A 26,468-nucleotide genomic window follows, 5' to 3' on the forward strand; every position below is an offset into this window, starting at 1 on the left:
AAATGTCCAGGTATGCGCAGCACCATATTCTGCGATGCATTGTGAGGCAACAACTTGTAGTGAGATGAAGCAGCCCCACTACATTGTAAACAAGTAGGCTTGCGAACAAATATCTATTAATCCAATAGAAATATTGCTCTTGACTTCAAGACATTTTTGTCGATAAATGAAATTTACTTGTGATCTGCACACAGAGCTAATGTTGGAATGCATTCTGCAGTGAAATATCTGCTGCGCAACCTGTACTTATTCCACTCGTAATCACATTACAATGGTCATTACAGTGACTAGTGAGCAGGAAAGGCTGCTTTACATCGCCATTCTTGCGAACTCTCGCTCTCACCCATGGCGACGTATACTGTAGTACTTTCATGAAGGTCAAATTTTGTGCTTAATTTGAAATTTGTAAAAAAAAAAATATCCCATCTCAGTCATGCTCATTATTCAAGTGAAATCACTCACTTATGTTACCCTTCGTTTAAACAGAACAGCATAACGAAAAGAATATGCTCTCTACATAATACTGGGGAATCTTAGCACACATTTTCCTGAGTCATCTGAGCTCCTTTGGACCGAATGGGTCATTCCAAAAAGATATACTATTTGCAAATGTTCTGAAAGGACAGTGTGTATAATGTATAAACTATAAATTACTAGACTAAATGATTTCAGTTTAATATCCATGTATAACAGTTTACCTCAATTCACAAATTCATACTTACCATTCTTACACTTAACATCTTCATATTACAGAGGCAGCATGTCTACAAAGCTTCACACAGGAAATGCTCTCCACCATTAGTAGATTACGATGGTCATATAACCATCGCAGTCCTTGACAATCCTACTGTTATTATACACATAACATTACAGAAACAGGTGTGCCTTACATTAACCTCCCATTTCGTGCAATGTTTTCACCCTTAACAATATGAAAGCATAAAGATATTCGCGAGGTGAGATGGTTTGATACCTGGACTTAGTAGAAATAGCTCTAACTCCTCCCTGCCCTACAGCCTACACTGAGGTCTAGAGCTAAGACACAGTGCTTTACTCATGCTCACATAAAATAGTCTTCCCACTAAATATTAAAATAGACTCAGGTAATGAAACATCAATACTACAGCATTTAAAAATAAACCCATTCAATGGAAGGAAAAAAGACAAGAAATGAAGACAGTCAAACAATTTCAGTGTTCTGTATGAAATTGAGACTAGATTTACTTCAATGGTTACGAGAAATAAATAAATCTAATAAAAAGTGTTAAATTGCCAACAACAGTCTACCATTGGACTCTGTTCCGTATAAGCAGAAAGTACACAAGACTGATGTTTCAATTTTCTGACACAGTCCTCCACATAGTTTCAACGAAGAGGTCATGTAATTTTCATACTTGGTAAAAGTACATTATTAATACATCATTGTCAGTTGAAAACAACACAGCAGATTGTTAAGCCTCAAATTTCAATTTGAAACCATTTTCAGAATTCTAAATGCCAAAAAGGAATAGTGGTCCAATGTCTACTGTTACTCAACACGTGTTTTCTGTTTTCTTTTAGGCAAATTTTCAGTTTCTTTCTTTTTCTAGAAAAGAAAACACAAAATACTAATGAAACACATTGCCCCCAACATGCCACAATTACAATTCACAAATAAAGTTAAAATGTAACATACAAAAAGAGTCTCTTAATACTGTTAAATAAACTACAGAAATTAGAGGACCCTGAACGCGTTTACAGTGACTGTCAGAAACAGACTCATTTTGCCCCCCAACAATGACCATTTTACATAATAGAGCTATCAAAACTGCAAAACATTTACAGTCAAATTAGATACACTAAAACTATTTCTTAAAGGCAAACACAATTGCATACAAGGATCGGCTGCCGAAGAACACACAAGATATTCACCGAGATGCAGTAGCAAAGTAGGGAATTTACAGAATTCAGCCAAAGCCCAAAAATAACCCCCCCCCCCCCCAAAAAAAAATACAGCTTTCAAAAATGTACATCTCTATGTGGCGGCTTCTAGGTGCCAATCTAATAAACAGATCACATTACTGTCATTAATGCCCTCTGTCAATATGCTCCAGTGTATTCTCTCTCTAAAAGTTACATCTATAGTAAAAGAGGTGTGTCCTTGAATGCCGCAACCAATTATCCAAGTGATGTCTTGGATTGCAAAATGGATTTTTCTACAGAAGACTGTAATCCATGAACTCTGTTGAGTAAGGTTTTGAGATTTTCCTTTGCATTTTTGTGCATCTTTGCTTATATGGCCAAGATAGAGATAAAATTGCCTATGATTCAGTTTAGAAGGTGGAGGAGTTAGTAAGAATGTAGTGAGACTCTATGAAATGATCAGGTCACAAATCGTGGGGAAGTCTGCTGGGATTACAACTGTAGGCACTACCGAACAGGGTTACAGTATGCATTTATATTCCTGCGAAGATACTGCTCTTAATTGTTTTGCCTGAATAAATACAGACCTTAATTGGCAAATTTCAATTCTAGAGAGGACTTTTCGCCGAATCTAAAAAACATTCAAAGAGTCTGCCTGTGTGAGGCTGAAGGAAAACCAGGTTTACAGCTCAGTGAAGCTCATCTCCTGACAAAGTCTTACTTCAAAGTCAAACAGTTCTGAAGTCAGGTGGAATCTACATGAGAATCGAAGAAACATTTGATTCCGAAACACAAAACGAGTACAAAATTCTGCAAATCATCTGTCGTAGAAGATAATCAGGCAAGTTCACATGACAAAAGCCACTGCAACTTCTTCAGCGTGTTAAATATAGACAGTAGTCGTTTAGCAGCACATAATTCCCCAATAAATAACACATGGTGTTTCTCAGTCCTGCTCGATATCCGCAGCAGCTCCGACTGCTGAGAAGAACCCAAAGACCATCTGTACAAAATGTCACACTGTGACAGGCAAATATAAAACGCAGGCCGCAGGCTCATCGGGGAGCAGGACTCCTCTGTGTGAAGGACAGTGGTGGCACAGAGGGTCTGCTTGAAAGGTCCACTCTACCGGGTTCGAGGACAAGCCTTCACATCACCCCTTGGCTGGTTGGTCGGTTTAGAAAACAGAAATCAGTCCTTGTTTCTACTAAACTGCTAAGAAAGAGTCTAGAAAAGCATACTCTGTCTTCTGTTTTTGCCAGTTCCTGGAAGGGAACAAAAAAACAAACAATTTATTGTTTTGGAAGGGGGGAAGAAAAATAAGTCGGGCAAATGCAGTTTCCTCTTTAGATTTTTTTGTTTCATAATAAATGGATACGAACAGAGCCACAGATCTGCAGTAGGTGCATCTGAGTGACTAGTTAAGTCTCATGTAGTGAGAGGGAAACTTCCCTTATGAACTTGATTGAAAGTGTACTGCTGGCACTGTGGTCCAGCGTGCCTGGTGAGAGTCTACACTCTGCTGTGGTAAGGATGCCCTCTAGTGGTGAGACCAGCTCAGAGGCACCATTTTCACACTGGTACAGCCAGAACCCTGCCCAGCTGGCCCAGCTGGCCCAGCTCACCCAGCACAGCTCGGCCAGACTGTCAGAATTCAGCTGACTGAATGGACAGTTGAATGAATGCGGGGGGCTGTTCTTGTCCCACATGTTGCAGATTGCAAATCCAACATAATTTCACCAAATGTGAAAAGAAGAAAATGAGCCACTCTAAAGCACTTAAATTTGACACCTCTTAACATTCTTGTGCTTAATGTGGCTCCAAGTAAAACAATGACCTGTATCAGAATGCTAGAAAGAGGTCTTTAATTCTTTAATATGCTAATTAAATGTGTTCAGCGGTTAAGTGTTAAATACCCAGGGATCAGCTTGTGACAGTGCTGAGTGAATGAATGGATGGAGTTCAGTTTGCATAGAGAATCCCATTTTAAGAAATTGACCCCTTTTAGAGAGGCAGAGCTTGTGGAATGCTTCCGGATAATCCCCATCCACAGGGCAATGTCCCTACACTCTACTGCTTACAGCTGGAAAATAATGAGTATTTTAAATTGGTTCATTATGATCTAAATTCCGAATCAGTAAGAAACCTTCTTCTTGTCACATCCAAATTGTTGTCAGCTACTGCCAAGTATGAGAACTGCAAATCTAACCTTGTTAAACTGCTTTGAAGTTACACAAACCACTGTGGTGTACTATAGGTTAGTGTGGTACACTGTCACCACAGCTTCGCCGCTCAGGAAGAGGAAGACCACCATTTTGCATTGTTACCTGTTTCTGGGTAAGATGAACTTCGAAAGCCCGGGTCTTTTTGCAGCTGAACCTCTTTCAGAGAGAATATTGACACACCTGTTGGGGGAGACACGGGATGTAAATACAGACTAAATCAAAAATGCCAAACTAGGACAGAATCACTGTAGGTCTCCCTGGAAAGGATTTCCTAAATCAATTACATTCTAGCATGGCCTCCAATCTTTTGTAACCTTTATTCCATTTATTCCAGATGCAGAATCCTTTCCAGAATCAGCTAGGGCTTTAGGCTTGTCCACACTAGGTATTGAAAATTATCAGCTGTTTTCAAAATGGTGTAAAAGTGTTAAATAGGATCAGCATCAAAAACGAATACTGTACTTGAGAAGCACACTCCAAGGGTAATCATAAGTCTGGTTCTCAAGAGTATTGCATCAGTGTGGTTTGTAAATGCACATGAAATTTTTTATTTTTCAATATCCCAAAAAGTACACTTGAACTCACAGCAATTGCAAAGACTCCAAATAGACACCTGGAGAAAATCACTGTGAACAGCAAATACTCCAGTCTGCAATTAGGAGATCAGTCTTTGATTGCATTCGTAGTTGAAATGTGGGCAGATGCCTAAAAAACCCAGGCATTTATTGCTGTCAAGAGTGAATAAATGGATCAAGCAGATTTCACAAATGCAGGATTATCTTCAATTTGAAATGGATCCTTTCAGAATCTCTAATCAGAATCCAAAGAGTATTGTGGGTTACATTCTTACTAAATGCCAAGTCTGAAATATTACACCAAGCCACACTAAATGTGGTGCTTCACTTAGAGCTGTATCCCTTAGAAACTCTTTTAAGTACAGCTCTTGAGAATCGGTTATTCATTATGTGCTGTGCTAAATTATGTTGACATAATGACTACGGTTTGAGTGGAACCTTGTCTGGCCAAGAGCCAGTAAGCACCTGCTTAGTACTGTGATATGATCAATGGGGAAAATACTTTTCATAACCACAAAGTACTTCTTAATAGATTATAAATATTAAGCCTGTAACCAAGCTATATTGTTCTAATGTTCCAATGGACTCCCAACACAGCATATGGATGAAAACCCACTCTCAGGTAGTGCGTGTATCCTAGTTCCAAGGCTTTTGAAGTAGGTCTGTTTCATAGACTCATCGGCAGAAATCCTCTTCTTGGATTCATACTGCAAAGACAGAAATTTTAATTACAAACAAAAAAAAAACTTCAGGTGTTTTAAAAACACAACAACATAAACGGGGACATTTTGTTTTAAATAAAACCAATTATTTCAACCCTATCTTTCTTGTTATGGATTACATACAACATCTTTCATTTTTGTGTATTTTTCCCAACTGAACTAAACATCACTGCAAATCATGAGAAATTCCAAATACCTGATATTGAAAAATTAATAGCTTGCCCCCGATGGTGTTTTTTTTAAAGTAATCCTGTCTATTCTTGTTCTAAAATTATTGATTATAGCTACTAACTTCCAAACAGAACCGATGGGCAAAATGTCCTCCCACTTATGTTATAGGGTAACCTTATATTCAAAACAAAAATGTAATTGTGTTGTAAAATGTAAGAATGTTTTAAAAGCCGAAAAGAATCTACGAAAGTTGTTACATACTTTTAATACTTAATCTCAACTATTTCTGATTTGAATTATGTGCCAGACAGACAGTAACAAACAAGAACATAAACAAGAGACAGGCTGACTTCAAACAAGGACAGTATCTGGCCCTCCTTGATTTCATGCACCAAAATGAATACTGAAGTACCAAAAATAAAGGGTCTGTCCAACAGGACTACAGCAGAGCAAAACCAGAGACTTACTTGTAAAAACATTAACAACAGGTCAATTCCTTCAGAGTCCAGCCTACAGGGGGAAAGAATTAGAAAGTGTATTTAAACGATATCATATCAGGTTTCTCAATATGTAGTTCAAACCAAAGGCTCTGAGGCTCACATATTTTAAAGCCTATCAAAATATACAATTTTAAAATTCAGCTAACTTAGATATTTGTGTATACATAATGTATATACTGTTTATAAACTGGCCAGTATTATGGAAAAAATTATGACCTAAGATCCTAACTTCCTCTCTTTTGGGATAGGCGGGAAATGTTGCTTCTGAGCTGCTGTAGCCTTGATTTCTAATTTTAGAGGGAAACATTCTTGCTTCAACAACACCTGTTCATCTGGAAAACAGAGACACCAACACATAACCGTGTCCCTTCACTCCTCGAGGAGAAAAAAAAAAAGTTTATCAACTTCCTGTGCTGTTAAGAACACGGTGAATAAACCCTGCATTTTATCAGACTTTGTTTTTGTAATTAATTAGACTAATAGTTACTGTATGAGTCTACTACCATTTTAATTCAATAATAATTGAAATTTTCTCCTTTGTGATGCCATCAACCTTAACGCTGGCCAAGACAAAAGCCTTGAAAATTCTTTAAACTATGAAAAGTTCAATGCCAATGATTTTACAACATGACACAGACCCAGGGAAAGAAAGGTATAGAGAATCCAGGTCCCAGTTGCTTTTCTTTTTAGATGACTAAAAAGAGTCACCTAAGCTAAAAAAAACAATGCTTTTTTTAGATCCTCTCTTGTGACTGTAGGCTATATTCGTACATCTTATGTTGGCATTCAACTATTTTTATGAGACTCCTCCCAACTCAGTTTATAAAAAACAACAGGTTTTAACTATTGACAAGAAAAAAAGTTGTACAGTACTAACCATCTTTTTTACGTGTATAACAACTGTGCTGTAAACAACTTTCATTTGTATTTCTGATCTGGTGAGTGGCGTTTAATGTGAAAAGTGAACACTCAGAGAGTATCATACACTTCTCAAGAACTCTACCTTGGGGCATGGTTGATCAAAGGCTGTGGTTTGTATTTGGGAAAGTTGTAAGATTTGAATTCTTCGATGGATGATATCCCTGGCCAGTTTTCTTCTGAAGGAGTGCCTGTGGCAAAAAGAGAATTCAAACAATGGCAGTGTTCAGACTTAGGCTTCCAGTTATGTTCGTGGAAACAATGTTTTTTTAGACTAGAAAAATAAAAATGACACGAACCAAGAACACTCCTATCATATCAGTTCCCCTTTATGTAATAAATGACACATGATCAAAATGTAACATTCTCCCCTCAAAGCTTTTGATAATAAGGCTGAATAAACGCTGATCACACAACCACTTTCACTGAATAGCACTGATTACAGAAAGGAATGCCCTTGAACAGGATGTTATGTGATCACAGTTAAGACAACGTGTTACAGCAGAGTGTCTGAAATGAGGTAATATTAAAGATGATCCAAGTCACCTGACTTATTTTAAGGGGCTAACATTGGCTTACTGACAGTAACCAGATTTAATAAGTCAGCACTGCATACATGCAGTGACTCAAAAGCGAATTCTTGAGTTACACAGTAATGGACTTCAGCAAGCATCTGCCTTTTTTCAGGCGGTACAACATTAACGGTGTTTATTGACAACAAGCACATTCTCTTCATGTAGCTCTTCTGCTTGTTTGAAATATTTACCTAGGAGTCTAAAAATTAAGTGCAGTTCATCTTCTACTGTTGAGCCAGGAAACAAGGGCCGGCCAGCCGCCATTTCATAAAAGATACAGCCCACACCCCTGAAAAGACAGACGGAAATGCTCATTAGCATTATAATTATTCAACTCTCTTAGACAAAGATTTATTAGGCATTTTAGGTCAAATTTAAGAACACAATTTCACTGCTTGTAGCAGCGGCGGTGACAGACTGCATAATTTCCAAAACCCTTCAGTTGAACTGGTTTATTTGGAGGTCATGTTCCTGGTCAGCTCCCTTCCAGATCTGTCATTCAGACGTTTAACAAAAGGCAAAGAGCGGTAAGGTGCAGCTACTTGGGTTTTTTCCCCGGTGAGCTGTTCCCATCCTGAAGATTATCCCGAAGCTACTGTCAGTCTTATCAAAGTTACAGTTTTCAGCTTCCTGCAGTTAAATCGAGAAATACCTTACACTATTAGAACGATTACACTTCACACAGAAAATAAATAGGGCTCATAGAGAGCACAGGGACAATTGGACTCCATATTTATTAATAACTTGCCTCCATTTACAAATGGAGTCAAAGTAGAAATTAAAAAATAAACACGATGTAACTTGTAAAAGGTAGTTCATATAAAACTAAAAACAGATCTGGAACGTTACTTTTCGCTGTCATGAACCAGTAACGAAAAGTCCATTTCAACTCTTTAAACTCCTATGTGCGCTGACAACACAGCCGCTATTAGATACCCAGGTGAGACTGACAGGATTTGCTAACAAATGTGCAGCAAAAGATTCTCACCACATGTCAATCTGTGTAGAGTACTCTGAAGATCCCAGAAGGACATCCGGGGGCCGGTACCATAGCGTTACCACCTCATTGGAGTAGGTCTTCGTAGGGACAGACTTGGCTCTTGCTAATCCTGTGTGAGAGAATCAGAACAGCACATCATACCACACCTGGTAGGTTCAGTGATGTCTCACTAGGAGCAAAGACAAATTGAACTAATTTTTCTTCACTAAAGGGGGAAAAAAAACAGTAACTCCATAAACAATGTTACACAGCACCTATCCATCCATATTGTAACCACTTTGACCAATTCAATTATTCCCCAGCAAGCAACAGGTGCAAGGCAGGATACACCATGGATGGAACGCTAACCCATCACAGGGCGCACACACAGACACGTACTCACACCAGGGCCAGTTTTCCCAGAAAACTGGTGACCTACAATCCCAGCATGTCTCTGGGCTGTGGGAGGAAACAGGAACTCGTGGAAGTAACCCACACAAACATGGGGAGAAGTACAATCTCAATGCAGATAGCGCCCCAGGTCTGGAATTGAACCCAGGGCCTTGGCGCTGCGGGGCAGGAATGTTAACCACTGTGCCATCTTGTCGCCCATGTTGTGCAGCATTTCCTTTCTAACTAGAAGCATGAAGATACAGCAGGTACTTACCAAAATCTGCCAGCTTTAGCTCTCCTCGCTCATTAATGAGCAGATTCTGTGGCTTCAGGTCTCGATGCAAGACTTTCCGCCGATGGCAGTAGGCCAAGCCCCGCAAAATTTGAAATAAAAAGATCTTTAAAAAAAAAGAAGGAAAATAAAGACTGTTTTATCAACATTCAGACTATTCAAATCTAACTTGCTTGCCAACTGTAACAATCTAAATTGTTACTATAGATCATGAAGAGGAACAGGCCTAAAATAAATCTCAGCAGCACACCACTGCTTACAGCTGTCCATCTAGATATTAGGCACTTTAGGATTACTGTTTCCGGTACATTAGCCACCCATGGACTTCTAATTTGAGAATTAACCTTTTATTTAGAAGCTTATCAAAAGCTTCCCGGAAGTGTAAACACATCACAATGTACTTAGTGTTAACTTTCCTTGTTGTTTGTTGAAATATTTCTAGGAAGTTAAACCTTCCTCTTCCATGTTTGCAAACGTGATCCTGAAAAGATGCCATTATATTTTATGCATTTTATACTTCTACTTTAGCTCTATCATTTCCACTACTTTAGTAATACAAAATTAAGATTGATTGGTCTACAGTTCCCTGGTTCATTTTTGACACTTTTTTGATATTACAATACATTACGATTCTGTAGTTGTCCATTAATAACATCCCTCATTTATTGACTTAATGAAATTTAAGGATCTACTGATGAGTGGAAACTACCTTTAGGGCTCGATTTTATTAGTTTTATTATTTGTGCATTTTATTCGTTTTTCTGTCCTAGCTCCTGCTGACTCTGTGTCAGTTATGCTCAATGACGAGAGAACTATTTCTAAGAAATTGAGCATCAATGACGTCTGTTGTAAAAACCTGCAAGAAGTATTCATTTAGAGAATTTAATATTTATTTTTTCTTTATAATCCACTGTTATCTTGCAAACTATACACTTGTGATTTTACATTATTTTTTACTATCAGAGTACTGCATACATTTTCAGTATTTGTTTTTGGGTTCCATCATAATATTCATTTCCATTTTCTCTCTTGAGGACTCGAACAGCATTGTTCAGCTACAGCCTTGTACGCAGTCAGTAGTTTCTCTTAATTTCTCCTTTAAACCATGTTTTCCTAGACATGGATTTATGGAATTCTTTTAAGTCTGTAACTTTGTTTTTGAAGTATATCTATCCTTCTTCTACAGATTCAAAATCTATCTGGTCCCAGTTTACTACCACATTCATAGCATGATTTTCTAAATGGTAAAAGCTGCTTTAAAGTATACTCAAACTTTAGAGGTACATTGACTGTTACGCTGCATGGATCTGATTTGACATGCAGGGCTTAAAACACTTGTACTATTGGAAAAAAAAGGTTATTTACTTTGCTTTTCAGTCTCAAAATGTACTTTGAGGTCCAGGAACAGACACTGTTCACTAAACAATGTTCACAACAGACTACACAAAAAAGCCTGTGAATGAGGGCGCAATTAAACCTCTTGAAATCCGAACAAAAAGCCTATTTACGGTGAAAGCCTTCAAAAAAGGAGGTAGCTCACAATGAAATAGAAATGAAAACCCTTACTAGAGGCTACTAAAGCTGTTCTTGTGCAACACAGGAGAGGCGATGAAATTCATTTATATTTCCTTTCAAATAAAAAGGTAGCCCACTGCACTTCATATAAGCAACAGACAGTTAAAATGGCTTAGGCTTGCAGGGCACAGCTCCTGTCCCCAAGGGCTGGGGTAAGTCTCACAGGTCTTCAGCTGTGGGGGCCTGGGAACTGAAAGAGACATGGAGAACTGTACACCAGCCCTCAAGGACAGGAGTTGTGTACCTATGTCATTGGCCCTGGCTTCACATTTTCTATACAGCACTAACCTTCACATTGTGCATACTCATGATGTTCCCACAGTCATCCATGTACTGCTTCAGATCCTTGTCCTGTAGAAAAAATGATGAAAAAAGTTCAATAAAAAGGCCCTTTTCATTTGGGCAAAGTGTTGGACATTCCTGTACAAATTAATTAGTAGAGAGGGAAGTAGACATATTGTGTTCTTCTTGTACTATGTAATCAAAACACTTCAGGAGGAACAAAACAAGGTTTGGTATTTAATGTAATTGACTTCTAAAACTAGAATCAGTTTAACATAGTTTTTACAGGAAAAAAAAGATTGCTAAACTACATGCTGATATTGTGATATCTGATGTACTGTGCGTGAGGGATTCTATAGGCTGTTTATTAATGCTTAATGGTTAACAATTCTAGTAGTAAACACAGGTCATGATGAAACATAACCCATGATGAAAACACAAGATAAAACACTTCCTATTTGTATCAGTTTAGTTTAGCACTTTCACTAAAAGTGGGAAGAATAACTGACAACTCCATCTCGTCACTTTATTCTTCAGTCACTCCATGGAGAAAAGTCCAAATTTAATCCAGCTATAATACTAATACGGAATATGACTAATAACTGCTAATTTACCCTTCAGCTACTGTCAAAGAACTTCACTCTATTGAGGGTAACTCAATCTGCTTCATGCAGGTCGAACAGACATACTGTAGATGCCTGTAGCAACAGTCCCAGCACTACACAATACACAATCATACAACAGTGAGTGCCTTATGAGGAGAGTAACTATACTGTACATCCAATGTTACCCAAGCTTTTGATCTTCAATCTGTTTCATATAAATACTGTGTAACAAAAGCAACATCATCCCTATTTTGACATGTAGTTTTTTAGTAAAATAAATGGATGTTGGATGTTGTTTCAGAGCTTTTGCCAACATTATGATTAACTGATCGTTCATGACTGATCACAACACTGACTTTGACAGCTGCATTTGAGAACATGTGGCTTAAAAACAGGTGACGAGTTGATTTACCATGTTGAATGTCAACCCTAGTTAAATTAAAGAAAATCACAAAGTAAGCACTTTTTCATTTAAAAAATATGCACTATTTAATCAAAAGAACAATGCCTTTATGCCAATGACATCCTATATGTTGAAGCAACCCCTCAGGTAGACTTGACAGCAGTGTAACTAAGTCCTCGTTAGTGACGAATAAAGAACTCGGACCTGTATCTTGAGAGAGTATGACGCAGATGTGCAGAGTAATATGCTGAATTACAACAGGTTATTGACTTTAAAGTGTTGCTCAAGTTGTTGTTAATTAAAAATACATGGGTTAAAACATGTTTAAGCAGTGAAAATAAAAATTCACTTCTTGCCTCATTCTGAGTAAAAATCTTCACTCTCAAACAGCTGTAGCCTTTTCCACTAAATTTTACAGCACTGAACAACCACCAGTTGACCTTAACATGTACTCCAAAGAAACAAAAGAGTTATGACAATGTATAAGAGCAGTTTGAAATGATGCTAAAGTACATTAATTAATGGGTTTGTACTCATCTCCATTTGCACAAAAAGTATAGAAAAATAAACAATGTTTTGGCTATGGAGTATTTTTTAGTTGTGTCAAGAAAGTTCCACAGTCACAGCACTGGATTTTTTTCACTAGTTTTCAGTGTCAGTTTCACGAGGGGTGATGAAAATCTTTACTCCCCGTAAGTCTGACGGTGTTTCTTTCGCTCACAGCAGAGTCCGGAAATACTTACCAGGTATTCAAAAACTAGTGTGAGCGATTTATCCGTGTGAACAATGTCATGCAACGTCACAATATTTGCGTGCTTCAGATCCTTCAATAAAGACACTGCAGGAAACAAAAAAAAATTCAAATAAAACTGAATGAAATAGTATTTTATATTGAATAAACTGATCAGTTAGAAATCTAGCTACTAGCATCCAAACAAACTACATGGGCCAAATGACCTCCTGTCATTTGTGAAATTCCTTATTTTCTGAGGCACAATCACTAGCCTGGTCAGTACCTGAAAGGGAGACCCTCCTGGGAAAGCTAAGGTTGTTGCTGGAAGAGGTGTTAGTGGGCCAGGAGGGGGCGCTCACCCTGCCGTCCATGTGGGTCCTAATGACCCAGTACAGTGACGGGGACACTATACTGTAAAAAGGCGCTGTCCTTTGGATGAGACGTAAAACCGAGGTCCTGACTCTCTGTGGTCATTAAAAATCCCAGGGTGTTTCTAGATAAGAGTAGGGGGGTTACCCCGGAATTTACCAATCATGGCCTCCTAATAATCCCCATCTATAAATTGGCTTCATTACTCTGTTCTCCTCCCCACTGATAGCTGACGTGTGGTGAGTGTACTGGAGCACTATGGCTGCCATTGCATCATCCAGGCGGTGCTGCACATTGGTGGTGGTGGAGGGGAGTCCCCATTACCTGTAAAGCACTTTGAGTGGTGTGTCCAGAAAAGTGCTATATAAGTGGAAGGATTAATTGATTATTGAAGTGAATAAGACTGAAAATGAATACAGACTACATCAGGACAGCAGGTACGAAGGACTGACCTTCTCGGATGGCCGTGCAGGGGGCTCCCTCCTCATGCTCCAGCCTGATCTCCTTCAGCGCTACCAGGTTATCCGTCAGCTTGCTCCTGCCCTTGTAAACCGTTGCATATGTTCCCTACGGAGTGCAGGAGTCAGCGCAGAGGAGAAACAAAGCAACATAGGATCTTTAATCACAGAAAGCTGGGACTACGTACGGGAGAGTCTGATTAATCCACTGTAAGCAGGGCAGGTGGACCTGCAGTTAAGATGCCCATGTCCAAAAGAAAAAAAACATTTTAAAATGAAATCAAAAACAGTTGTAGCATTGAAACAAGAAAACACAGAATTAGCCTTTTGTAGAGACAGATACTAATGCATGTCTGCACTTACAAGCTTTAATATAGAGCTATTTGACAGTTTGTAAGGTGTACAACCTAAGCTTTAACAAAATGCCTCTCTCAGATACCTGTAAATGGGTTTACATATACCTACATTCTACTTTTAGCTTCATATCATAAACAAAATGAAATGGAAAGACCTGAATCTGTTTTAAAAATAGGCAGCTTTATAGATTCAGCAGAATTGTGAGTAAGAAAGGTCAAGCTATACGCAAAACAGCTTCAGTTAATGGAAACACATGTAATTAGTCAGATGTACAGAGAGATAAAGATTAAAGCCTTGGGCCACGCTTGGCATTCGTCACATCTGCCGGCTGTAAGCTCAGAAGACCCTCTACTGACCTCTCCAAGCTTGTCCAACTTGATGTACGTCTCCAGCTTCCCAAATCCAATTTCAGACTAAAACACAGAGCGGCAAATATTATTAGCAGGATTATTTTTCGTCTTCATGCCAGACAGGCCACATTTTTAAAAGGAACTATACTACACACAAAATCTTATCACAAATATTACATGTGTTTTAATTTGTTTACCCTCCCCCCCCGATGTCTAGCTGTAAGTTAATTTTACACTGGCCATTTATCACATCTCTGACAGAGTGGAAAGAGACAAAGATGAACTGCATTATTCGGCAGAGGGCATTGTTCACTTTCCAGACAAAACAACACGGCACACGCCCAAGAGGAGGGATACCGAGAACGACAGCAAAAACGGATGATAAAAGAGAAACCCACAACCCAAATTTAAAAACCTCAGAGACAAAACTAAAGCTCTACTTCCATGGTCTTCCATGGAAAAAAATATTATGCAACAGAAAAAAAAACAAAACAAAAATGATTAAAACCTTAAAAGGGATTTTGTGCTTCAGTAAAGAAAAAAATGTGCGAACTCCACAAGAAAGGCAAAGTGACCACGAATGCCTGGTCGTTCTGCCTCTGGAATTAATGCAGGCAAAAAGGCAAAAACAAGGCCCGAGTGCAAACTGCAGTCGGACAGGCCGGTTCCCGGGGCAACACGACAACTCCGACTTACAAGCGAAGCCCTGCGAGAACGCCGGCTCATGGGCTGGTCAAACGGAGGGCTGTTCATCTGTAGCTTCTCCAGATAGCCATCAGGTATCCTGATGTCTGCAGGCAGGGACAGCCGCTTGTTCAAGTCCTGGCACAACAAAAGCAGGTTTCAGGGCAATGCTTGCTGAGAAACAAGAGAACTCAATATCAACAAGGTGCTTTTTACAAGGCATTAGGGAATGCCCACTATTGTTATGCTTTAAGCAATGCATAAACTGTTATAGATAACTAAAGATTTTTTATTACAGATTTTTGCTTTATTAATCAGTTCGGATCACTTCATAAGTATCCTGTACATTGCAAACAGCACAGAAACATGGCGTCATATATGGGGACAGACTCTACATTGACGGTTTAAAACGTCAATTGCTATAACTGTTAGTTCAGTTAAAAAATTGCTAATTTTAAAAAAATTGCTAGTTAAAAATACCATCAATGTAATTTCAATTTGCTAGGATCAAAAAGTCAAAAGCCTTTAGCCAAGAACAGAAAGGCTATGATCTGAAACAGGAGAGCTGGAGCAGTGTTTTGGCTCTATCAGTAATACGCAAGTGCCCAAGTCAACACTGAAGTCGCTTTGAGACACTCCGGTATTGCAGGACAGTGTCTAGGTGGCAAAAAAGAGCAGCCTCCTCTTTCTCTGTGGCTTGTAGCTTGATTGCGCTGATCTCAGCAGGTAAGCACAGCAGGGCCTGGTCAGTGCTGGGATGGGAAAACCAGTTTGCTGCTATAAATGATGGCAATGGACCAGCGGAGGCGCTCTTCTGTCTGGATCTAAACCAATATCCTAGTAAGATGATAGGAGACCCTCTGCTGTAGATGATGCAGTCCTTTGGATGTGGCACTAGATGGGTCAAATAGCATCCTCTCACTTGAAACTGTTCTTACAAGACTGCTGAACAGAGATCTCGCCTATTTGTGGACGTTGAAGATCCCACGGCACTCTTCGGAAGAGAAGGAGTGTTAACACTTGAGGTTCCTTAATTTGGCCTGCTCAGAATTCCCACTTAATTTAATTGGTAAAACAATTTCTCACGTCTCCATCAGATCTACAGTGCTGCATTGTTTTGTTTAATTTCTGTGGGAGTATAGCTATGCAAGCGGTTTCCATAGAGAATAGGTTTCCTTTGTAGAAACCAGTCAGATTAGTTACATAACTCTGCAGAACTCAGAGGTCTTCTTTTGTGCTGCAAGTAAACTGTAGGTGCTAAATCTAAAGGTATCATATGAATCCATGACTACACATATCAAGCCATTCAGCTTTCCCATTCAGGGGGAAGGTATTCTCATTCTGAAGATTAAACCTTTTTCTTTTTACCAAGCCAAACAGTCTTGTCGAGCTGATTTTTGACATTTTACACTATTCACAGACCCAGTAAACCACACGGTCTTTTTTCAGTTTCATCATTTGTTCCCCATTAAAGAGACAGTCAAAACAACCAGACTATTTTTTGCATGAGAAGGAAATCCACAGCTCCTAATGCTAATGGTATCTGGCCATGCAGTTTAAAATAAACTGCATATAAAGACATACTGTACAGAGCAGTTGTAAGGTGCTCAGTCAGTTTGAAAAAGAAACAGACTATACAACAACCTAGAAAGAAAGGAAGTTGAGGTATACACACAATTATATTGCAGTGGTTTTGTTTCACATGTGCAGTGCAGAACTAACCAGAATAAACCTGCTATCACAGCCTGGTCTGTCATCTGTTTCCTGTGTACAACAGAGATCACCTGAACGAAGCAGACTTCCCCTGCTGCAGAGAGCTCCTTCGCAGAAATACCACTGACAGATTGAACATTTAGTGCTCTTGCATGGTTACCACAGCAATGCATGCTAATACTGTAAGTGCACGCTTGAGTTTACATGGTTTGAGGAGGCCTGTCTGTATTTATACAACCCTGCACTGAGAGAGCGGGGCCAGCTTTTCAACCAGAATCTACCTGTATTTACTGTGTAAATGCATAATAGTTTTAAGATGTATCCTAACCATAGTGACATTAATGGCCATCTCTGTGATCTGGCCCCATAACCAGTTGGCCAATATTTTATAATGAACGGCCTTAAGCATATGAAACTACAATGCCTAGAGTGCTGCACTCAATAGCTCATGAATCCAAGGCTGAAATGTTAAATAGTATAGTCTAAACATAGAATTGCACTACTATTAAACCCCTACTTCACATTTAAGAGTTCTATTCCGGTATAATGCTATGAAACACAGTGGAATATGCACGTACACAATCCAATAATAAGAGTGAAGTACAACATTAAGTGTTGAGGATGCTTATATTTGTGTCAACACGTCTTATATCTGATTTTCCTATTCTATATAACATGGCCTGGTGCCATGGCAGGTAGAGCTCACAGTTTTGGTCCTGGGTTCAATGCTGGGGTGGGCCACCTTCTACATGGAGTCTGCATGTTCTCTGCAAGTCTACAAGGATTTTCTTTGGATGCTCAAATTTTCTCCACCCTCCTAACGATAAGCTAGCTAGGCTCACTGGACTCATCCAGCAGCTTCTCCTTCCTCTTCGGGTGTTGCTGCTTTAAAGAGGCTTAGAAAACCTGCAGGCAGACCAGACACCCAGGAGCAGGACAAGACTGTTCTGCTCTGAACGATCCACGTGCTTGTTTGTGTCTGGAGTTGGACTGGCGTCCCACAAAGTGGTCAGCCCAGACTGGAGCTGTATGCTAGTGGGACAGACTTCTGGTTGCCATGAGCAAGGATATTTAAGAGCCTTTCTGATCATGAGTGGATAGGCAAGTGGACAGAAGAATAAATAGCACAAGGGTTTGCAGAAAATTGTCAACGGATCTGGCTAACCAAATTACATCACCTGACATCTTGAAAGAGAGTGCTGACGTGTGGTAAAAAAAAGTTTCACATTTTTCAAAGCCTGTTTCCAGATCACCTTGTGCAGCTTTTCCTTTTCAAGAATACGTAACTACACACTTTTAGCTACTTAAGAAAATGAACTGCAGACAAATCTTATAAAGGAATACTCATACCTAGCAAAGCCTGTTTATACAGATTCTGAGAGAAGCAATTACTTTTCCAACCGCAAGAGTTAATTTGAATGTGCAGATAATCCTCAACATCCCTCATGAAGCTGATCCAGGATTCTGTTGCCTTACTGAGAGAATCACAGCTGACTGCTGGTCTGGCCGGTTCAGCCTGAATCAGCTCTTCGAAATGTCTCCTTAGCTCTGCATAAGCCTGTGCTGCTCCTGTTTAATAGCTGCTCCATGTCAGCGCTGTGTGCTGTGTGCCGAAAAAATCAGAGAGAGTGGACAAGGGAAGCCATTCTCCAGTCTCCTCGTTCGTTGCACAAGACACACCGGCAGAGTGCCAAGATTTATATACTGCTACGCACGGTTCAGGATTGGTAAACACGGCTCTAATGTAAGCTAAGGGAGACATCTCTTCAGTGACAGTAGTGTAGTAACAGTGCTTAAAAAAAGACATTCAGAAGGTGGGCCTGAAATAGCTGTACATGCTTGCTTGTACCGGCAGCTTTTTTCTCACTGTGCTGCATTTTGTTTAATTTCTGTGGGAGCACAACTGTGCAATCGGTTTCCATAGAGAAGAGATTTCCTCCTTAGAAGCCAGATAGATTAGTTACATAACACCGCAGAACTCCGAGGTTTTCTTTTGTGCTGCAAGTAAACAGAAGGTGCTAAATCTCAAGGCATCATATTAATCCATGACTACACATATTAAGCCATTCAGCTTCCCCAATTAGGGGGAAGATATTCTCGTTCTCAAGATTAACGTCACAGAGCCACGGGCATCAAAAGCCTTCCTTCTGATCTTGGAGGTTCGCCTCTCTCAGTGGTCTGGAAACTTCTCGGTAATACAGTGTTCTGCCTTCTCAGCACAAGCTTTGTACACGAAACCCCCCAGTCGCTCAGGACGTCCACTCTACTGTTAGCACTGCACATACCCACAGATTAACATGTTTTCCAGCTTTCACCAATGAAATAATGCCTCACACAAATCAAAGACCAGTACACAAACTGACAGCGGACAGTATCTCAGGACTGGGCTCGCAGCCACTGGTCTAAACTAAGGGTCCTCCAGCCCTGACTCTGGACAGCTCCAATCCAGCTAATCTTATATTTCTCTTGAAAGGAAAAGTTTGGTACAGATATTAAACATTTGGAAGTGAACGATCAATTAAGCAAGTCATGTGTTCAATTAAGAGAACCCTGGTCCTGGAGAGCTGACAGGTAATAACATTTTTGCTCCTCAGTTCCCAATTTCTTTTTTTAATTATACAAATAAACTGGTAAATTGATCACACTATAGTTCAATTGTTCCAGGTGTTCAAAAACTGGTGATTTAGTGGTTACCTGTGAAACCTGCTGAATGAGATTCTTCACGGTGGGCGAACCCTGATCACAACCTCACAGCACTACTACAGCTCCTTCTATCACTTTCCAGGGGTAACATACAAATAGTGGACAAAAAAGGGAAACACCAATGTGAAGTCACTTAACAGGATGCTGGGCCACCACAGCCGCCAAACACCACCTCAGGCATTCTTCCAGATTATCCCACAAATGCTCGACTTGGTTCAGATACATTATATGTGAACAGCATTGGTGTCATCCAGAGCAAACCAATAGGCGGCCACAGGGACTCTGTAGATAAGGGCACTGTTTCCTGGAAGACAGAAAAGCTGCAACGTGGGGTATAGATGATCAATCAGTACTCAGTATCATTATAACCCGTGAATAGTTGCCTTGCCTTCTAAGAGAATGCCAGGAAAATGTACCTGACAATACTACTGAATCGTGCTTTGCCAGGTATGATGATTATCCACTGCTATACAACTACGGTATCCTGATCTCTGGAGGTTTTCGGTGTTTTGTAATGAATCTGGCTGCTTGTGCCCCAGGCCAAACTTTGCAGTCAATTGATCTGTGCCAGCTCACTTGTTTTGCCTTGCACCTACACAGATATTATGACCTTGAAGTATACGTTTCTGCCCACTGCTTTCCTGATGATCTCCTTCCGTCAGATTTCCACACCCACATCATCCTGGACACCACTGCTCTTGAAACATTAAGTTGAACATTGCTTCAGCATGTTGAGTTGTCCTGGTCGCTGGAGCTCCTACTAAGTACATCTCAATCGACCCTCTTTTCAACTTACTGAGGTCTCCTCTTACAGCCACGCCAGCCATAATTATAGGCAACCAGTCCTGTCCAGCATTTTATACAAGACTGAGCACACTGGGATGATATTTGCTTAACGCACGTCACGGCTGTGTGGAATCCCTTGCTTTTAAATATACTTGAGAGAAACGAGGTGTCCTTCATGTAGCCAGGTAATGTACTCTACTTTAATCTGTACCTGACATCTTCCTAATAATCCTACCCGATATCCTGACAATACCTACCTATTAATCCTATTGATGCCACACTAGGCTTAAAGGAATCAGTATTAATATACAATGTGTATTAAAGTGATAAACGTGCAGTTTATAATTCATATAACAATGCGAAGCAGTCATTTCTCTTGCTGTGGTGCATCATTGTTCCTGCTGACAGGTGAGCAGGAGGAAATGTGTCAATTTGTTTAAACTGTTGTAATCTGGAACAACAAACTTGAATATTAAATTACAGTCAGATATTATTCATAGTAAAATAAACTTAGCTGCGTATCTTTTTGTTCTGATGTACATTAAATTATCTCAGTCATAGTGTGGTATTGGCTATCCTGTTTTAAATTTTAAAACCGATTTCTGTACTTTGGGCCTTAAGACTTGTATCTTCAGAAAAAAAGGTCATATAGTATGAGTCTTATTTTATATGTAAGATTTAAGAATTTTTCAAAATAAGGGAATTTCCCCACACACTTTCTTTCATCTCCCCAAACGCCTATAACCTGAAGTAACAGTATCGGAGTTCACGTGAAAGGCCACAAGGGGGCAATAGATGTTCAGCCAGAACCTGGGCCCAAATGTATTTCACAGATAAATTTTATAACATAGTAATAGTGAATCTTTAATGATTGGTCAATCAATTTTTAAAAACACCTAATTGTACAAATGGCTAAATATATGTGTTTTCTGTCCTAATGGGCTATCAAAACCCAGATCCAAACACTTATCACCCAAACTGTACCACCCCAACTATTTGTTGTAATGAGAACTGTTCACAGCCAACTTCCATTTCAGGCATTTTACAATAATCAATGACAGACTGTAAACTGACATAATTCAATCTTTCAAAGTGTTTAACCTTTTGCATTTTTTAACAATCTGCTCTCAGAACATAATAATGACTTAATTTTTTAACTTTGAAAAAACATTTTTGAAGCTTATATATTTGAAATGTCTTAGTGCAAGCTCTGGTTTAGATCCTTAGATCCAGTCTGCTAAAATTTCAAGCAGATGTTAAATTCAGAATAAATTATAACATGCAAATAGCACAGAAATGAATCTTTATAGACTGCTGAAGCAGTCTTAAGTAAAATCAGCCTGTTTCATATGCTCGATCACAACTTGAATAACTAAACATTTAAGTACATAAACGTTACACAAAAACTAAATACAGTATGTACCTTTCCCTGCTCCAGTACACGACTGTGCTACACTGTCTGATTACACTGATTTGTCTGACTGCTAATTTTTCTTTGGCAGGAAGCAGTGGTGCTATAAAATTAGAACGTGCCATTCATACGAAACATCAAATGCTTTGCCAAGGACCAGCTATCTCTAAGACGGATAAGGCAAAGAGCCCAAAATTACACCCACAGAAATTTGGATTTAGAAGGCTGTTCAATGAATTCTTCCATTTTTTGTGTTGCAAAGAGGACACGGCTATCTCGGCAAGCGCGAGAAAGCTAAACTTGTAACTACAATCCCTCTGAATCACAATGATTACATCATGGGAATCCAGCTTTGTCATCTGCGTTGATAACGTCTTAAGGCTCTCTGTGCTCACCTAGGAGATTTTGGTTTTATAACATCTCCCAGGTTTTTCTTTTAAGAAACTATCCTTCTTTCTGTATAAGAAAAATATATCTTCTCTTTCACATGTAGGTCTAGTTCTGAATGCAGATCTAACAAAAACACCCTGCTGCTTGAAAACATTTGGATTCTTACCCCCAAATGTGTGGAAGGATTCTGAGTGACTTGGACAAGACCAGCGTCACATCTTGAACAATTATGCAACCGGAAGTGCTGGCTCTCAGCATCTTTACATACACATCCCGAGCTGTGTACCAGAGCAAATAACTGCCCACCTTTCTGGGGAAAATGGAACTCAAATGCTTAAGTCACCTAATGTGGTGAATTTATTTTCAATGAAAGAGCTTTGGCTTAAGGCATCTTTCCTATAATGGCTTATGAGAAGATGGACATTTAACAACTGTTTTGTATATAAAGCGGAGCAGACAACAAAAGCCCTTTTAACAGGCTTCCCAGTGGCATGTGTAGTACAGCTTATCTTCCAAGCCGCTTCGTTCAGGGAGAGCTGTACCATACATGTGACGGGCAGGCTCCGTGCAGCTTAGAGTGCCGCCCAGTCCCGTGCAGGAAAGTTAGAGCGGCCACTGTCAACAACACATGTGAGATGTTCGTGGTGCAGAGGCACCAAAGCTTTTATTGGAAATGCAAGAAGGTGCCTGCAAATACAAAACAGTTTTAAAAAGCTGTGAGGTTAAATATGAAGTTATTTTGCTCACCCAACTTAAAAAAAATCTAAACCCTTGAGCCTCACCGATTGAAATGTTCTTATACAGTATATGCAAACTATATTGCACTTATATGCTGTATCTGCTCCTGAGGAGCTGTTCTAGTCCTCTTAAAACTATTAACCTTGTAGGAGGAACAAAGGATTGTTCCTGGCATTTAAGGTGCTCTAAACCACTAAGACACTCTGTGTCTAGAGGACACTGAATCACTGATTTCCTTTAAAAACCTCCCAAACCGGTCTGACTCGGTCTTGATACCAGTAATCCTGCTTTGCAAAATCGTAAATTGAAGCCCTGCCATTTGAGAAGGGCAATGTGCATACTGTATATGAATAGAATTTTACTCTGCTGTCTGGGTCTTAACAGTGAACATGTGACTTTATTTTAAGAATTTTAATACTTCTGATAAAGAAGAAAAAGGGTTTTTAAAGCAATTGATTTATAACAGGCTACAGCTAAAGCAAAGGTCTAGTACAATCTAGTACAATCTAGTACAATTGCACAGAGCATTCGGGCAATGAAATTCTGTACATAAGCTCTGAATACACAATCCATCCTATTCAGGCATCCTGGGCTCCATACAAGACAACCACCAAATACCTTTGGGACAGCTGTCACATAACTAAGTACACAGACTATCAGATATCATTTATTGGTGGAAGGGATATTTGTCATACCTCCTAGGGCAACTGTGTGTTATCCTATCATCCATGTAGTCTCCTGTCACTTAAGATGTCCAATCGTATTGTTGGGGGTCTAAGGCATGCTCAAACGTTTGCTTATTGTTCCTGATGATCTCAGTACTGTTGCCTTAAGCAAATGAGAATAAGGATTACATCTTTATTAAAATGAAAACTTGTTTAGAGTCTGCAAGGACATGTTAGAGTTTGTTGAATGCCCTGCCCACGCAGACAGGTGCAGACACCCTTTCAGTGGCAAGCAGAGCCTCAGCTGTTTCTAACATTGTCAGGACATAGTTATCATTCTCACTGTTAATTAGGAGACCTGGGGTGCTATCTGCACGGAGTTTGCATGTTCTCCCTGCATTTGCACCGGTTTCCACCAGGTGCTCCGGTTTCCTCCCAGAGACCAAACGCATGCTGGGAGATTATTTGGCTTCTGGGAAAATTGACCCTGCTGTCAGTGTGTGTGCCCTGCGATGGACTGGCATCCTGTCCAGGGTGTATCCTGCCTTGTGCCCCATGCCTGCCAGAATAGGCTCTGGCTCTCCTGCATCTCCGAAGTGGATAATTAGAAATCAGAAAATAAATGGAATGGAATTAGGAAACATATTAAATGTAATGCAGATGAATGTAATGAGCCGAACACAGAAAAACTGGAGCAATAACAAGTTTGTTCATCAGCCACAAGCCCTTGCGCTAAATAAATCACGATAACATGTTCACGCTTCCTCAAGTACTCCAAGGAAAGCCTCCCAAAATAGTCTGCTTTTTTCAACTTTGCTGAAATAATTGTGATTTTAAAAAAAAGTCTGAATTATTGACTGAACAGTCATCTTAACAGCTAATCAACTGGGTCCCCAGTCTGGCCATAAAGAACTAGTGTGTCTGCAGATTTTAATAATAAAAATTAAAAACTTCTATAGCACTTTTCTGGGCACTCCACTCAAAGCACTTTACAGGTAATGGGGACTCCCCTCCACCACCACCAATGCGCAGCCCCACCTGGATGATGCGACAGCAGCCATAGTGCACCAGAACGCTCACCACACATCAGCTATCAGTGGGGTAGAGAGCAGAGTAATGAAGCCAATTCATAGATGGGGATTATTAGGAAGCCATGATTGGAAAAGGCCAATGAGAAATTTGGCCAGAGCACTGGGGTTACACCCCTACTCTTTTTGAGAAATACCCTGGGATTTTTAATGACCACAGGGTCGGGACCTTGGTTTTACGTCTCATCTGAAGGACGGCGTCTTTTTACAGTACAGCGTCCCCATCACTATACTGTGGCACTAGGACCCACATTGAATGCAGGGTGAGCACCCCCTGCTGGCCCCACTTAAACCTCTTCCAGCAGCCTTAGTTTTTCCCAGGAGGTCTCCCATCCAGGTACTGACCAGGCTCACACCTGCTTAGCTTCAGTGGGCTGCCAGTTGTGAGTTGCAGGGTGATATGGCTGCTGGCTAGCTGGCTTTTCTAGGTCTCTGTATAGCACCAGCACTAGAGGAGCCAGGAGAAGCTGTGAAACTGGTTTAATTCTGTGGACCAGGATTAGGGACCACAGATATGTCTTCAAACCAACATTAGTATGCTCAAGCTCAAACTATATTCACATTTTCTGACCTTTTTTCTAATTGAATACAAAACAAAGTCTGAGAAGCATCCTGCCACTTTATTCCATTGGAAACACTGTATGTGTAGAAAATGTATGCTATGAGTAGAAATCCAGCAGCAGTTTAGTCCCTGTTCTCCTTGAAAATCATCTGCATACAAAAGGGACACATTAACCAAATACTACTTGCATCTAAATGACATGTAAAGAAGGGCTCTGCTTGAATTTGACATCTGTCATGCAAGTGAACCTCAGCCAATACTACAGTACTACTGGCTAAATAAGAACATCGGGCACAAAAAACAAACAAGATTCCAAAAAGGCAGGAATTAAGTCTTAGGGCAACTCAGTAAAGATCTACCATACAGCAAAGTACTGCAACTTTTAAAAGAAATGCTTCTTTCTCTTGCTCAATCCAGAATTCTTACAGACCTCGTAATGGCCTCCAGAGTGGGAGTGAGGGACACAGGCTATGCTCGTCGCAAGATTTGGTCATTTCTGAGAACATGTTCATGAATTATATAGTAAGAAACCTGCTGACTTGATGTAAGTGACTGCTGTGAGCTCATCTCTTGTGCAGGTCGAGAAGTGAAGTAACTCTATATGTGGTATTGGTCGCAGAAGCAGGGGCTTAACGTACGACTTTTGATACTTCCACAGCGTAAGACAGAGGGCCTCTTGAAACAAGATTTCTGCCTTAAATTGTGACCTCCGTTGCATTTATATTAAACACATTACCTGCCCTAAAGACCAGCCATGACTGCCAACAATGTGATTGCATCCAACTGCATGTAAGATGCTTAATTAGAATACCTAACGAAGTGGTGCAGAGGCTCAGGGAGCTGGTGAAGTGGTCCAGCCTGTGAAGAGGAACTCACCTCCATGGAGATGCGCCGGTGCACTCTGTTCCTCAAACACACGCCCGTAGGAGACTGGACCTCATCAGAGGAGGTCCCAGATGCCTGGTCACTCTCTCCATCGGAACCAATTTTCAGGTTCTCATGCACTATGTCTAAACAGAAGCAAGGGATAAAGGAACAGTTAATGTCTGGAAAAACAACTACAAGTACATGCAATAAGGCCTTTACATTCCTCACATTTAAGACAATAAACATTTAAATGTTGATGAAGCATTCTGACTTATTCTGACTCTCATTTCGAAATATATTTTACCCAAGAAAACACAAGCTGAATATGAAAAATATTAAGGTAGGGAACTTCGAATGGCTGTGACTGAAATTTGACGTTTTCAGGATTCTATGTGACAAAGGATAACCTTTAGCGTGGCTCCTGCAAATACTGCTGCCGCTGTGCTACCTGACAGCTAGATTCTTACAATGAGGCAG

The 26,468-nt window shown here is 40.0% G+C and overlaps 1 protein-coding gene across 1 annotated transcript in view; it reads right to left on the reverse strand.

The window, feature by feature from the left end:
* Positions 1-1,199: 1,199 nt before the first annotated feature.
* cdk17 (cyclin dependent kinase 17) overlaps positions 1,200-26,468 on the reverse strand; it is an 87,924-nt gene continuing 62,655 nt past the window's right edge. The window contains exons 4-17 of the mRNA XM_088924210.1: positions 26,001-26,134; positions 15,081-15,206; positions 14,391-14,447; positions 13,672-13,786; positions 12,861-12,955; positions 11,116-11,178; positions 9,235-9,358; positions 8,577-8,697; positions 7,780-7,877; positions 7,099-7,204; positions 6,063-6,105; positions 5,319-5,409; positions 4,230-4,307; positions 1,200-3,167 (exon numbers count right to left, since the gene is read on the reverse strand). Of these exons, the coding sequence (XP_088780336.1) occupies positions 3,130-3,167; positions 4,230-4,307; positions 5,319-5,409; positions 6,063-6,105; positions 7,099-7,204; positions 7,780-7,877; positions 8,577-8,697; positions 9,235-9,358; positions 11,116-11,178; positions 12,861-12,955; positions 13,672-13,786; positions 14,391-14,447; positions 15,081-15,206; positions 26,001-26,134 (1,289 nt within the window). The 3' untranslated portion in view covers positions 1,200-3,129. The remainder of the gene's footprint in view (positions 3,168-4,229; positions 4,308-5,318; positions 5,410-6,062; positions 6,106-7,098; positions 7,205-7,779; positions 7,878-8,576; positions 8,698-9,234; positions 9,359-11,115; positions 11,179-12,860; positions 12,956-13,671; positions 13,787-14,390; positions 14,448-15,080; positions 15,207-26,000; positions 26,135-26,468) is intronic.

The sequence above is a fragment of the Atractosteus spatula genome, chromosome 8 (genome assembly GCF_055471065.1).
Source record: "Atractosteus spatula isolate fAtrSpa1 chromosome 8, fAtrSpa1.hap1, whole genome shotgun sequence".
Taxonomy (NCBI): Eukaryota; Metazoa; Chordata; class Actinopteri; order Semionotiformes; family Lepisosteidae; genus Atractosteus; species Atractosteus spatula.